The sequence below is a fragment of the Cynocephalus volans genome, chromosome 6 (genome assembly GCF_027409185.1).
Source record: "Cynocephalus volans isolate mCynVol1 chromosome 6, mCynVol1.pri, whole genome shotgun sequence".
Classification (NCBI taxonomy): Eukaryota; Metazoa; Chordata; class Mammalia; order Dermoptera; family Cynocephalidae; genus Cynocephalus; species Cynocephalus volans.
The window spans coordinates 4,100,564-4,116,636 of NC_084465.1; the positions used below are offsets into that span (position 1 = coordinate 4,100,564).

The 16,073-nt window shown below is 46.4% G+C and overlaps 1 protein-coding gene across 1 annotated transcript in view; it reads right to left on the reverse strand.

Moving 5' to 3' along the window:
* DPP6 (dipeptidyl peptidase like 6) overlaps positions 1–16,073 on the reverse strand; it is a 742,159-nt gene that overhangs the window by 123,417 nt on the left and 602,669 nt on the right. Inside the window, exon 8 of the mRNA XM_063099369.1 lies at positions 13,053–13,173. Coding sequence (XP_062955439.1) covers positions 13,053–13,173 — 121 coding nt within the window. The remainder of the gene's footprint in view (positions 1–13,052; positions 13,174–16,073) is intronic.

Consider the following 16,073-nt stretch of genomic DNA (forward strand, 5'->3'; position numbering starts at 1 on the left):
ATACCAGCATTGCAGATCGTCATCTCTTAATGAGGCAAGATACAGATCGAAACAGAATGCAGACAGTGCGACGGAGTTTGGGATCATCCTAAACGAAATGAAACGGCTCTGCGGCTTCTGTCTGTGAGTGCCTGGTGTACTAGGGTGTGCTCCCTGCAGTCCTGCTGCTATTGATATTTGAGAAAATCAAAGCACCCTGAGGAATCTGGGTCCTGGAAAATTGCAAAAGACATAAATAACGTGCCTGATAGATCTGTACTTGGAAAATAAATGGGCTCATTCTAAATACAGAAAATCTTATTTATTCCTGCTTGCATCTGTTGCCTTTTTCCTGCCCCTAAATATTTTATCCAAGGTGCCAAGAGCAGAATTAAATTGGGGGTTAAAAAAAAAACAACAACTCAGTGAACATGGAGCCAGAAGGCAAATGGAGCTTTTACCTTGCTAGGCTCGCAGCCTCTCTGGCTAATCAGGGCTGAATATTTGCATATTACACACAGCGAGTGCCCTCATTACCATCAGAGAGAGCTGCAAATTCCCAGGGACGACGCTCTGCTCCCTGGACATGCCTCAGATGGCCGCCAGGTGGCAGCGTCCCCTCCCGTTCCTTTGGTGAGAAGCGTGAAGTTTGGGTTTTGATATTCTATTCCACCGCCAGGGCTGCTCCAACAGATTTCCATCAGGACCTCGCTGGCTGCTGGTGCGCAGTTTCTCTGAGTACTCTGATGGGTGGCCTTGATTCCCCAGTCCTCCTTTTTTCAAACTGGGGAAAAAGACGAGAAATGCTTCTGTGGCTGGAGAAATCTAAGTTGGAAATTTTCGAGGAGCTGCTTCTGTGGGGTGGGAAGCCCAGGGCTTAGCTGGTGTCCAGTGAGCCCCCCTGTGTGTGGCCGCAGGGAGAATCAAGGACGTGAGCAAATGCACCTGCTGCACAAAGGCTACTCGGCCACGCTCCATCCAGGGGGACAAGGTCCCTGTCATTCTCCTATGTCAGGACAGTACTTGAAACTTCAGCAGTGCCAAAAAGCAACAGCGGCACTAATGGCAAGTTACCTTTAGGCTGGTCAAACATTTTAAGAAGTATTAGAGGAGCTTAGGTGCAACCCACCTCGCTCGCCCTCTCGTGTGTGTGCATGGACCTTAATTTGGCTTAAAGGGGTGGGGGATGGGGTTCTGACATGCTGGGTATTTTGGAAGGGGAGTGACCAGTGTAGAGCTCTGTCTTCTATCCCTAAGTCTTGGAGGCTGTGCGACCCTGCACACCCTTGCCAGAGCTTCTAAATGCCAGTGCAGGAAAGAGGACGGAGGCTGGAACTGCTGATTGTCTGCACAGAGCCAGGAGAGGCCACATGCCCCAGTGGAAGGCAATGCCCGGCCTGTGCCTACCTGCCACATCCCGGTCTAGAGGTGGGACACCTCATTCGTCATAGTTACAAAGTAGGGCTGGGATGTTCCTGGTGAGGTGATAATATAGGGAAAACCACACATTTTCTAATCATCCACTTTTGCCCTTAGCTATTTGATAAGTCTCTGCATTAGGAAAGGCTTATGTTGGGTCACACCTTACAGGATCTCAAATCTGAAACTGTGTAATGAAAGACAGAAATTGGAAAAGAGTTTGGTAACTATGTTCTGGTAATATCTGGAGAGAAGAAAATTTGGAAAAAAAAATTTAAGAATTAATGCTTGAATTGATGGATTAATGATTGCTTGGTTTTCTGTTTTCAGTGTTTCTACAGTCTTAAATCAGAAATATAGTTCTGCTCAAAGTGCCTAAAATCTGACTCCTCGAATCTTTTTGCACTCACTGGTCCTAGCTCATAGAACATGTGAGGAAGATTCCCAGTTCTGACTGAAGAAGGTGACTGTCGTCTCAGTCAACAGCACCTTCCCAGGGCGGCCTGTGGTAGAAAGAAAAGTTATGCTAATAATGCAAATTTTATAGGAGAAAAAAGGGGAATAAAAGAGAAGTCTGATTCTTTTACAACAGATAGGTGTCACCTGGGGATGGGGGCAGGTTTATCAGAATCACCTGACTAAGGTTCTCCCTATACACAAATGTTTCCAGAACAAGGAAAGGGAACTAAGGGCTCAAAGAGGTTAGGAAATGGGTTTAGTGAGCAAAAGGGCTGAGCCTAGAATGCAACTTCTGAGTAGCAAACGAAAGGGTTTTAAGTACATAGAAACACGGTGCCCGGCAAGTCTTCCTTTGAGTGTTTGCAACTTGCATTTTGTAGAACTGGGTTAACAAAACTCCCAATTGTATCACAGATCTCTTTAAATGATTCAACAAGACAGAAAAAAAAAAGGCATCGGAGTTCCCAAGGGCGTCAAGCACGTCCCCTGTGAACACTTAAATGTCATTAAGACTCCATGAGAAAAAGGTGACAATGTGTTTGTCTTAATCTCACGACAAATGCATAATTAAAAAGCTTTAAAAATAGAGCAGCTGAACATCATATATTATTGATCAAAATCTCTCAGGATTAAGCCATTCATTGTAAGAAACACTGCTCAAGACCAGTGAGAATTTCTCCTGTGCCTTTAGATAACATTTTCTTCTCCGATTTGTCTTATTTCTGATTTTCCAAGTGGATCTTCTCTTCATGTTGAATTAAAATAATCAATCATTTTTCTAAAATGCTAACAAGCCTCTACTGGATTGTTAGGTTGTCAGATTCAGCTTTGATTCTGAGAGCGAGAGGTTTGCAGTTAGGCTGTTTCAGTGCCACGGAACACCACGCTGCACACGGGCCCTGACTGTACTCAGGACGCTTGCGCTTGTCCCAAGCAGTCTGAGGGCGGCCTGCTGGAAACCGCGTCTATTAACTGATAGATGCCACGGAGATGCCAGGAAAGAAGGGAGCTTACTGCAAGGTGCATGTGCCATTTACAGACCTTTCCACTGAAGAGACGGCAGAAGCTGACGGTCCTGGTCACTCCCCTTAGCCGTTAGCCCTTCAGCATGAGACGGTAAGGTGAGTTAGCACAACACAGAGGTGCAGACCCTGGCTCCTCCTGGGAATATCCTTTCCTAGTTGTGATATGGGTGGCCCACGAGGGGACCTGCTGTTTTTATGTGCAGCACATTCACTAATGTCATTTGTGGTCTGGGCAGACATGTCACCCCCCACAACATCCTCCCCCCACCTCCCACTGCTCCATGGCAGCCTCCCAATCAGAAAATTCCTCTTCTGCTTTGGGCACCAGATTTGAGGTCATTTGTTGGCAAGAACCCTGCCCAGAGGTGGTGTCTTTAGTGCTGTTTCTCAAATATGTCTGTCCTCCCCTCTTCTGGGAAGTTGCTGGATGGTACCTCCTGCTGTCTTGGTGGGGCCATAGGACATGTCTGGACAATGAGTTATGTACAGAAGTGCCCATGTCATTTCCAGGCCATGCATTTAATTCTCAGCGTGCGTCCCTCTGGAATGCTCCCTTGTTCACTAGAGTGGCTGCGATGCCTGAGATGGGGGTGGCCCCAGCAGTCAGAGCCCTGAGTGGTCTCCCTAACCCACCCTGACCCATAGGGAGCCCGAGTGATAGCTGATGAGAAATGCACCTTGCTGTTTTAAATTGCGGAAGTGGTGTTTTGGTTGTTCTGTTTGGTTTTTATCATGCACAGCCAGCCTAGCCCACCCCAAGTTTCAGAAGCTCGGGAAGAGAATGCCGGCTGCAAAGCCTGAGTCACGGTCTCTGCTCTGAGCAGTGAACTTCACAGGAAGCTCCCGACTGAATTTCTAGTATTTCCTCCTCCTAAAGAGATCTTCATCAAGCAGGAACCCTCGCTGCTGTCCTGGAAGTCGGAGGCTTCCGTCTAACTATTCCAGAAGCAGAATTATGTCCAGCGTGCTCTGCTGTCTCCCCTTGACTTCTGCCAGGCAAACTTTTCAGTCCAGAACTCTCAGAAGAACATTCTGGAATGGACCAGGATGACTCTCCCATCCCTACAACTGGACATTTTTTTTGCTTCCTAGTTTAAATGGCAGCTCTTTGCTTGAGAACTCCCAGGGCACAGATGTAATAAGACATCACATTAATTAAATGGCAAAACTACCCATCACCATGGCAATGAGGAGTGTGGTCAGACTATGTACGAGGAACTGGGAGCCTTGAGAGGAAGATGTTGAGCAAGGAAGTCCCTGTGCAGTGTCTCCGGGGACAGCCACGAGGACGGAGCAGCCAGGCATGGCTTCGATCTTTGCTTTGCTGCGGGTCTCTGGAGGTGCTGTACTTTGAAGTATGAGGTTTGACCTTCCAGGGAAAAAATACCTTCATTCCCTCCATGGTGAGTACTCTATGCCAGGCACAGGGACATCTGAGACTCTGCCACACTGAAGACCTCAGCAGCCACAGCCAGCAGTGCCAGGAGTAAGAAGGTTGATCTTCACTGAACATTTGACATCCATGTGCTTACGTGTGATTACATGTATTGGCAATTCTTCTGGCTCTACTTTAATATGCCTGTGTTTTACAGATGTGCTCTCATTTAACTTCATGATAATTCTTTGAGGAAGGTATCTGAATTCTTATTTTCCAGATGAGAAAATTGAGGGTCTGACAAGGTATGTGATACTCACAGTCACCGAGCAGCTCAGGGGCACCTACAGGACTGAAGCCCAGTCCTGCTGGGCTCTCAGCTCTGAACTACAAGAAATTCCTTTTGCAGAACTCGATGGTTAAAGGCTGCTGGTGCTGAGCAGATCACATCAAGAGGGAGGCACTTATAACTTGAGTTTTCATCTGAGCATAATTTTACATGCAAAAAATTAATGCAACTTTTATGCAGTAGGTACAAGGTTAGGAGCCTGGGTTTGGAGTCAGGCAGGTCCCTCGCTGTATGACCCAGTGAAAGGTCACTTAATATCATCAAGCTAAAGATTCCACAGCTGTACATGGGATAATAGTGGTGCTTTCTGCACAGGTTTTTGAGAGGATTAAATATGTTTATTTGTGCAAGGCCTGGCCTGGAAGGAACACTCACTGAAAGTTAGACATTGCTGCTGCTAGTCTCATTCTTTCAGTAGGTAAACGATGACTTGGTTTTAACTGAGAGGTGGCCTAGAGTCTGGATAGCTGTGCTCCTGTGACCTTGGGCTCCAGCGAGAGGACCACGACCACTGGGGCAGATGGAAAGTGAAGCTGGTCACTAACGTGAGGCTGATGGTCATTGCTGCTCTTTGTTGGTCAGGTGTTTTCTGCCAAGGGAAATTTGTGGAAGGGGAAATTCTGATGACAGTGAGCAGAAGAGACCAGTGTGATTTTCTTGGGGGAGGGGGCGTTTCTAGAACATGCAAGTTTCTCTCTATGAATGAACCCATTCTAATGTATTTTCTGAACATTTATTAATTACTGACATTCTCTTGGTGTTATGGGAAACACAATATAAAATACACGTCTTGCTTTCAAGTAACTGGATTTATTTGGAGAGACAACATTTGAAATAATTGGTCATCAGTATAGACAATCTTGATTCAGATTATAAAAGCTGGAAGAATTCAGACACTTAATTCTTTGGATGTCAGCAATTTCACCTGTTATAATGTGATGACTAGACTAATTGGGATGGCAAAGTATGGCTTTTGGGCCAAATGCCGCTTGCTGCCTGTTTTGTATGACCCAAGAGCTAAGAAGTGGTTTTGTGTTTCTTAGTGGCTGAAAAAAAAAGAATATTTCATGACATCTGAAAATTGCATGAAATTCAAATTCCATTGTCCATAAATGAAGTTTTATCAGAACACAGCCATGCTATGTGTTTACTTCTGGTCTATGGCTGCTTTTTTGTTATGACAACAGAATTGAGCAGTGGTGATAAAGACCACATGGTCCACAAAACCCGCACTCTTTACCAGCTGGGCCTTTACAGAAACACTGTGGGTCCGTGGACCAGAGGATGCTAAAGTCCACTTCCACTCCAACGCTCCCTAATTCTGTGATTAAAGAATCAATAGCATGTGATATTCTCTTGAGAAAACCCAGACGGAGCACACATAGGCGAGGTCACGACACTGTGTTGTCACAGCAGGAAGGTGGTGTCTACCTGTGATCGCAGAGAGAGGTGATGCATGAGGACGTGTTGGTGTTCACTGAAGACCCACCTGTATTTACACTTTGGAACTGAGGCTGGGCCATGAAGGAAAGGTGAGAACTGCCCTGCTGACAGCAGGTGTGGGGTTTGATGGGGCCTGGGGACATGCAAGGAAGCCCCAGCACAGATGCAGCTGGACCAGTGGGCCAGGAGGAACTTCACAACAGTGTGTATAGACGTGGCTGTTGCGTTCTACACCGTGCTCCTGACACTCTCATTTCCTGCCTCGGACCACTGCTCTTACTGACCTGTACAGAAATCTAGAAGCCTGAAGACATCTCTCACTGGATCAGAGAAAGCAGAGAGGAGCAAACCTACTACGTCACCCAAGCACTTCCTGGCCGGAGCTGAGCAAGTCTCTGCTGAACAACTTTCAGCTTTTTGTCCGTGTCTCCCTACAAGGTAAAATTCCCACTCTGTCCGAGTCAAGGTCATTAATACTTCATGGAGTTGGAGACTAGGGCTAGATGGGAAAGTACTCATCTCAGTTACATCAAATAGCAAAAGCACTGAGCCCAGTGCTTACAGGGCTGCTCTGTGATTTAGCCGGTGCTCCACTGCACAGAGCCTCGCTGGTCTGATGGTTTTGCTTTGCCGGACACTGATTACATTTCAGATATTTCCATCATGCCTGTTACTTTCATATCCTCCTTTAGAAATCATAGATGAAGAGGAATATAATTTTTAAGTATTTGATTTCTACAAGAGATCATGAGGCATAATTTTTACTGAGTTACGAGACCTTAGGGGCTCATAAAGAAAACAGCTGTCTCTCTGTCATGTGTCAGGGACAAATGAGGGTGGATTCAACGCCATATCAACAGCCTTTGTAAGTTGATCAGGAACTCATAATGCACCTTTTACACAAACATACCGTTGACAATAATTTATGAGTGAATAGAGCTTAATAGTTTACAAACCTGACATTGAGGGATCATTAATGATACATGAATGCTCCTGATTCCTGGCAATGCCAGATGAAAAAGCGGGGCAGGTGTGTCCTATTTTGCCAAGTTTTGGAAATTGCAAGGTAATGTGATAGTAGTGGTAATAGCAATACTTACAGTTTACTAGTGTCAGACACTGTTCTAAGAACCCTGTGGGCATTAGCTTATTTTAATTTCCATGATGACGGTAGGGAACACACACTGCTGTTACCCTTGTTTTGTAGACAAGGCAACAGAAAGACAAAGAGGTTAAATATTCATTCAAATTTGCATAGCATTTATGTGGCTAAGCTACTATTCAGACACAGGCACAATCACTACAAAGACCCTGCTCTTACCGACATCCACGCTGCCCTTCCGTAACAGAGTTTTAGAAAGCAAATCCAAGTTTCTGCCAATTTACTGACAGCAATTTCCTTGTCTGACCAAACATTTCCCATCATGTAGATAAGAGTTGTGACCAACAAAAAGTCCAAATAACCACAAATCTATGGATTAAATAGTAATGTACGTATGTGAACGTTATTCCAAGTCCCATTGGGCTACTGGCTCTATAACTTATTTTAAAACTATTAGTATGGTCAGCATGACGTAGGGTGGGTATGTAGATCTACTGTGATCTGTTTCCTGGGTACAGTTTCTAGCAGTTGAAGGGCTCTAAGCAGGTGCTTCAGAGACAGTTAATGTTTGAAGAACCCAATCAAGAGGCTGCACTCCAGAATGGCTCCATAAGCATTTCAAATATCGTTCTCTAAATGTACATCAGGGAGTTTTAAAAATAGCACAAGATGCACTAGAAACGCTTTCTCCTGATGAAAAGATGGCATGCTCTGTATTCTCCATCCACCTCTAACAGTCCGGGGCTGCTGACATTCACTAGGAGACTGCCACAGTCGTCAACGGTCCAGACTGGCTTTGGCCTGCTCATGACACGTGTGAAATGGACACTCGATGCACGGAACATTGACGTGCTATGCGGCACACAAAATGCACGCAAATATTTAATATACCAGGGATCTAAACTAAAGCCCATCCGCAAGTTACACGTGAAATGGTACTTAGCAATTTTGTTCTGCTTTCACAGGATTTAGAAAGTTTAGGGTGATCTGGATAAGCATAAAAGAACTCCCTTTTCTTTCCGTGATTATGTTTCCTGTGGAAAGCAAACGTATTCAAAGTCGTTCCATGGGTCTCCACAAATGCTTTTGTTGTGATAGTGTTTTTTTCCCCCATAAAAGCCCCCCCCCAGCTCCCCACTTCCTCGAATACTCAAAATTCTAAGGCATAGAATTGTACCAAAAACTCCCCCAAAACATTAAGTAACACAAATTGATCCACCACCTAGGGCCAACCTGACCTTGTGTTGAAACTTCTCAGAGCATTTGTTGGACTAGAAAACTGTGGGGTCATTAGTGCTGACTCTAGAAGTTGCTTTGAGAAATTGTGTAAAGCATAGCAAAACAGGCCTTACCTTACCCTGGGTTTAAAGTCTCTGGACAAGAGTTTGAGCAGCAGCAGCGATGCACAGAGGAAGGTTAAAGACCACATGACCAGGTCTGGGTGTTCCTCGGGCAGCATCGAGTGAGTGTAGCTTAGCAAAGTGCCAGCCCTACTCATACAGCAGGCCGGGCTGCACTGCCAACAGTGCTTCTAGAGCATTCTGAGCTCCAACTCCAGATGTGCTAATTATATCTTCAGCTGCAGCAGCTGTGGGAAGAAGCCACTTTTGGCCAAACTAGTCATATCCACATTCCTCCATGCTAGCCCTCAAGGAACAGCAGTGGTCAGCATGGAATGGTCGAGGCAGGTCGGTGGGCACACGACAGAGGCACCACAGGGGCCGAGGAGAGGGCTGTGACCCCAGGGAGGAGGTGGGACACAGGAACAGCAGGACAAGGCTGCAGGGAATGGGAAGAATGCCAGAAGACAGGAGGTGGCCAGTGTGCCTGGGCAGTGGCACGGCGGGAACGGACTGTCGTTAACCAGGCATGGCCTGACTCAGTGGGTCCTAAGACCAAGCAAGGGGAACCGGCATGGGACAAGCTGGCCAGGAGCCTTACGGGCCTTATGCACACTGACATCCACAGGGCGATGCTGCCTGGCCACACGGTCTTGTAACTAGAAAATTATAGGCCAGAAATCCTGAGCTGTACCACCATCCCTCACCCACACGGTGAGGAGAATGGATTAACAGTGATTTGCAACAAAGAGCAGCAACTGGAAAATGCAACCGACTCATGACAGTGGTAACAAAGGACCCTTCGTAAAAGTTTGGAAATTCCAACTCTTTGCCCATATGCCTATGTATGAGGGGCTCTGCCAAATTATAAGTCTTGCATAGAATGTGAATTCTTAACAGAACACTCATCCAGAGTCCTCAGGAAACTCTAGTAACATGTTAATTTTAGCTTATGAATAACCGACATTAATAAACCTTAACACGGTTGTAGGACACTGTTAAGTTCTCTTTAGTTTTATATTAAAATCAAAATTCTATGTAACAACATTTGCCCATAAGAATAAAGTAGAGATATGCACCTTGCTTACCAAAATCAGTTTGTGGCCAACATGAGCCAAGGACTGCCTTTGGCGAGCCATAGGCAGCGGCGTGGAGCTCACATTTTGGCATGCAGGTGACTGAGAAGGTTTTCCCACGCTGTATGTGCAAATCTTTGGTCAAGAGATGGAGATTCCTGGCAGCTCCCATGTCTCCTAGTTCTCTCCAACAGTTCCCCAAATTCTGCAGTGTTTAACACGTTTAAGATCCGTTTTGGGAAACATAGCAAATCAACATGGCATTTTGCTGCCTGCAAGCCTATAATCCACAGTGGCAGTTTCCCAATAACACAGCTGAGTTTTTTCTAGGAACTAACATCTCCACGTGAGTTAGGTGCTCTGCAAACGCTTTCAGTGTATTTTTCCTCAACCCCCTCCCCTTTTTAAAGGAAGAGTCTGGAAGAGAAACAGGTAAGTCACAGAAGGTAAAAACAATCTTCAAAGTTTACTTCCCCGTTAATAATACAGGAAGCAACATCCCCTGGGGCTCCCAAACTCCCAACTTCAGAAATCTAAGCATCAGCATGTATAACCTTCCAGAGATTAACACTAAGTAGATTAAGCTGCCCCATCAACTGTGATTGATTTAAAATATTTGGGGCTTTGTTATCACATCAACACTATTTCATGTAAATGCCTTGAAGAAAATAATTCCTTTCAACAGATTTGCTAAAGGAAAAGCTTAACTTGCATGGCAAAACAATAAACTTTTTATTTTAAGAAGATACTAAAAAAGATATTTTAAATCGCCTGGTTATAGATTTTTAAAGGAGATTAGTCCTAGAGCATGTCAGGGCCCTTTCTCTTTGGGGGCCTTTGGGGTCATTATTTGCACTGACCTCTCTGAACTACCTGGGGAACACTGCCTTGGTACATAATGCCATTTTTTTTTTGTTTTTTTGTACATCTTTTTCTTTTACAATAAAAATAATAGTAACAAACAGCTATAATAATAGGGATAGCCACATTAATTACTATAATAAGTTATTTCTTATTACTGTAAGAAACAGCAGCAGCGCCTGCCATCCACTATTTACTAGCATGTGATAAACACCTTCCGTTCACAATCTGACATAATCCTTGGGGAGCATAGTGTGCTCAATGCATTATTCCCATTGACAGATGAGAACATTGAGGTTCCTGGAGCAGAAGGCACTTGCCAAGGTCGCGTGACTAGGCTGGGTCTCCCCTCTGGGTCTGTGTGACGACATAGCCTTGACTTTAACCACTAAACATTCTGATCCCCAGTCCCTGGGTTCCCTTCCCAAGCTTTCTACGCATTCCTAGGAATAAGGCCTTTTATGGGTTTGTTTTTACAGGGCAACATCATAGACTTTGGCATCCTCACCATCAACAGCCTGCCCAGTATACGGTGTGGTCCAGCTCGCAGCCGACCCCATGCACACAGGGATTGTACCCAGCACCGAGACACAGGGCTGTTCTGCACTTTCCCTGCCTGCTGCTGGCTGTGCCTCCTGCAAGGATCTGGGGACACCTCGGCACACACCATTCCCAGGTCTGTTTCTGCACAGAAGGAGCTGAGCCTCAGTGGACTCTGGCCAGTGTTCGTTTCACTCCAATGGCTCCCTCAGGTGGGGCAAAGGTCAAAATGTGACAATAAAACCTCAGGGTTGATTCTCCTAGGGCTCAGAAGGCAACTTGGAAACTGGAATCCTAAGAGTGCTCTGAGTCCTGGCAGCCACGATGGAATAAACCTGGGGCTTCTAAGGATCTGCGCTGGAGAGGACAGCTGCGTTTGGACGTGTGAGCTCCAGTCTGTCTTAAAAACTGCATAGAAACCAGGACAGTGGTGGTCTCTGGAAGAGAGACTGGGTGTGGGGAGAACTGGCTGGAAAGGGGCACGAGGGAGCTTTCTGAGATGACAGAAATGCCCTACATCTGGATTGGGGCTACACAGTAGCTCCATTTGTCAAACTCCTCGAACCGTCAAATTGTGCATTTTATTGTATACACATTATACCTCAATTTTAAAAATTAAAAATCAACTCTAGAACTTAATGTCTCAGTGACTTCAGTGAAATTATGAAGAGAAGTACTACTAAGCTTATAAATCTATCAACTTTGTAAGTCATAATACATAAAGCCACTGCACTGCAGCTTGAGAAACACAGCGCCGGGAGAAAATGATATTGGCCAGTAACATGCCCAGAATATCCCCGGTCCTCCCTGGAGCTGGCCTGGCATGTGAATTACTGTTGTGACCACATGGTTCCAGGCCCGGAGGCTGAGAAGAGCTTAAACTGATCTTCAGCCCAGTGTAGGGGACGCAGGAACATGCTTGATCCATCTGGATGTTTAAAAAGGTAACTGTCCTGGACTTGAACAACGACATTCCCCCGAAACATTCCCCAACCTTGTGTAAACCTTGGCAGACTACTTAACCTCACCATGCCTCGTCTGTGAGATGCCGTTGTTATGGGGGTGCTAGGGTTTGCATGTTTGTGTCCCCACAAATTCACAGGTTGAGGTCTAAATCCCCAAGGGGATGGTATTTGGAGGCAGAGCCTTTCGGAGGTCATGAGTGAATGGGGTTAGTGCCCTTATAATGGGATGAAGACACCAGAGTCCTCTGCTCTCTTCCATGTGAGGACGTAGAAGGCGGTAGTATGTGAGCCAGAAAGAGTGTCCTCGGCAGACACGGAGTCGCTTGATCTCGGATTCCCAGACTTGAGACAGTGAGAAATAAATTTCTGTTGTTTAAGCCACCCAATCTGTGGCATCTTGTTGCAGCAGTCTGAACCAACTGAGACAGAAGGTTAAATGAGGTGTGCGATAACAAAGGGTTTAGAACAGTGCCTGGCACCTGACAGCAATCGATGCCTGGTGGTTACTGTTGTGACGAAGGTGTCAACAACACGGAGGCAGAACTTAAAAGTTTAAGAGCGCTTCTCTCTCAGATTTTTATTTAATAATGTATACAGTTATTTAATAATGTATACAGCAGTAGTCTTCTGGTGCCAAAGACAGACTGATGATAGAAAATGCTCACAAGGTGGATGCGCATAGACAGAAGTCGCTCTGGTTTCTTTGGAAAGATTTACCTTATTCTTTCATTCCCAACTGTCCCCTACCCAAGGCAAAACACGGTGCCCCACACCTTGCAGTGACCGTAGAGAAACTAATGCACCTGCCATCCCGGAAGGTCACAGAAGCCGCCTCCTCTTAGACTCAGTCTCCCACTAGAGGCGTCCTGCTTCTCAGGGAGGACCTGCAAGTCCCTGCCAAGCTGCACACCTGCCACCAGGGGGGTGCTCAGAGCCGCAGGCTCCCGCCCATGCTCCCTGCAGTCCCAGCAGAATCTTGCTTAATTTATCAGAACCTCAAGAAATTGGGCCTTAATTTATAGTTAAAGTCAAAGACAAAAGAGAAAGAAAACGCCACCCCAATCTAGCAGCGGCAGCACCGGCCACACAGGCCCTGCTGCCTCGGTTCCTTGGGCTCACCTTCATACAGCCAGTCGCCGAGGCCGTTGTAAATCACGCCTTCCTTCCCGGTGGAGACCACGCGGATGGCTTGCTTCCCGACGTGTGCGCAGTAGTAGATATTGTTTTCAAAGATGAATATCTAATTTGGAAAAAACCCCACAGCGTTAATCAAGCAAGTGGTTATAAATAGGGTGTTCTTAAAAATTCTGAAATATTCCGCATGGTTTTCATTTCCCTGTTGTATTTATTTGGTAGAACACAGTAGTCTCAGGATCATTTGGGGCTCACCCACTTCCAACATAATCTACATTTGAGGATGAATCAGAGACTCAAACTCCACATCATTTTTGCCACAAATGGAAAATTTGCAATTTGATTTGGGGAACTTTAGTATCAAATTGGATTATTTTCGAAATCATATTTTTTCTAGCAGTTAAGATTGGTGGGCTGGGAAACTGTAAATCTGGGTTTTATTCACTCAACATCCATTGAAAATGATGTAGTGGGGACCTAGTCTGTGCCAGTCATGGGGGGGAACAATAACGTGCCTTTATTCACTTACAAGCTGGTAAAGGGGACAAACTCTGAATAGGATGTTGTTCTGTGAGGAATCATGTGGATTCTGGGAACATGTACCAAGGCTGCTCGACTCAGGCCAAAGGGCTGGCAAGGCCTCCCTTGAAAAGTAATTAGCAAAGAAAACTTTTTATTGTGGCAAAATACATATAACACAAATTTGACCATTTAAACCATTTTAAGTGTACAGTTCAGGGACATTAAGTGCATTCACGATGTCGTGCAACCAGTACCACCGTCAGCTCCAGAACTTTCTCATCATCTTAAACTGCAACTCTGTCCCACTAAACATTAACTCCCCATCCTTGCTCTGAGCCTCTGGGAACCACCATTCCACTCTCTGTCCCTATGGATATGACAGCTCCAAGGACCTCACACTGGTGGAATCACCCAGTATTTGTCCCCTTGTCACTGGCTTATTTCCACTTAGCACAGTGTCTTCAAGGTGCATCTATGTGTAGTGGGTGTCAGAACTCTGGAAAGTGTTTTCAAGCTAAGACCTGATGACACAGGAGCATGAGTTCCCAGGGAGCTGAGACGGAAGTCACCAGGTGAAGCGTTGTGAGAGAAAACTGGAGGCCAGAGTGGGCATGGGGTGCTGGGGGGCCTGGGAACATCTCTCAGTATTGTCCCGACAGGTACAAGGAGGGGACACTGGAGAGGCCAGGGCCAGCTCGCGAGGGTCTGCAGGCAGCTTAGGGATCCCAATGGCACCAGGAAGCCCCTGGCAACAGAGTAGGGGTGACATGAGGGTAGGCCCAGTGGCAGTGTGGCTGCCAGGAGGGAGCCCAAGAACGGTGGCAGGATCCTGTTGCCGCCACCTGAGCAGCACTGACGATGGGGATGGAGTTGGAACGGCAGCCGGCGGATGGTGGGGGGCCCCTGGCCGTGGTGAGCGAGCTGAGACTGGGGGTGAGTTGTTGGATGAGGGGAAGTCATTCTCCAGCCATGCTCTTGGGCAACGGGTGATGGCAGCCTGCTGGCAGAGCCGGGTGCACAGAGTCTGACCCCAGGCAAGTCACCCCCTCTCTGGGGAGGGGGGGGAGGGCGGTTGAGGTCGGTGGGACTCAGATTTTGATGCATATCAGGATGACCTGGGAGCCCCAAAGCCCAGTCCACCTGCCCAACCCAATGATCAGAAGCTCTGGGCTGGCATCAGCATTTTTAAGAAACATCCCGGTGATTCCAACGTGCAGCCACATTCAGGAACCAGTGGCCCAGGAAATACCGTCTCCTGAAGCTAATCACCTGTGATGCAGCAAATCCTGAATGTCTACAGAAAGTGGCCTATGCAGACCAAGAACAGGAATCAAACCACTTTTTTCTTCTTTTTTAAAAGAAATTCTAGAAAAAAAAATATTGTAGTGTCATTTAAGAAACTCAGGAAATGACATAAATACTGATTTTTTTAAAATTGAAAATTCAGAAGTGTTTTTCCCCTGGTCATTCTCATGGAAGGATGGACCTGAAAGTGCTGCCAAGTACTGGTTTTCTGCTCAGGCCTCCTGACTCTTAACGTGTTCACTTCAACCAGAAATGAGCTGGAAAACTTCCAGAAACAAGTGTACCTCCCGATTGAACTTCAGCAGCTGTTCTCATGCATCTGCCCAAGTGGAGGGTGCATCACTAACTTTTAGCTTCTTTTATGCGTTCGAAGCCTACAGTGGATTTTTGAATCACGTAAGACGTAGCCACTTAATACTCTGAGTATGTGAAATTTGCCATGATAGATATTAAGTCTTTCTTCACCTTGACTTTATTTTTAATGGAAGGAAATGGAGAAAACGAGCTGTAAAGAAGAGCGCGTTTGCTGTGAGCATGTTCCCTGCTTTCCTATTGACATCCGGGTTAAACTATCTGAATACAAAGCGACGGAGGGGATCGAGTTTTGTCTGTGGACCTGCAGTGCTCCACACGGGGCTGCTAGGGGACACTGGGGACTGGGCCGTGGCAGACCAAATAGCGTGGTGAGCGGCTGGTTTCTCTCCTCTCATCTGCCATGTGCACGTTTGGCAGAGAGCGCAGGCCTGTCTGAGCTTCCCAGTTTCTGGTTCCTATAGGAGCTCGACGCCTTCCCAGGCAAGGCCGTGGATGTCTGGATTAGTCTGTGCACCATCTCCCATGTCCCTGCACCCACCCGAACTCCATACAGCCACAGCTTGCCCCGCAGTGCGTGCCGCCCAGCTCGGCTCAACACGAACAAGCCTCCCCGCGTCCTGCCGTCCCGTTCCCCAGGTTAGCTCACGCACCGCAGTCCAGACCAGCCTTTACAGAAACCCCCATTTTTCCCACACCATTCTGTCTCTGAAAACCTAAAATAACTTTCTGTTTGCTTCAGAATAAAGTCATTTATTTATTTTGGAGTACCAAATTTCTTTATTTGAAGGAATGATACAAATGAGAGAACTTGTGGGTGTTTTGGTGCAACTTACAGAGGAGGTAAAGGAAACCCCAGCACACATG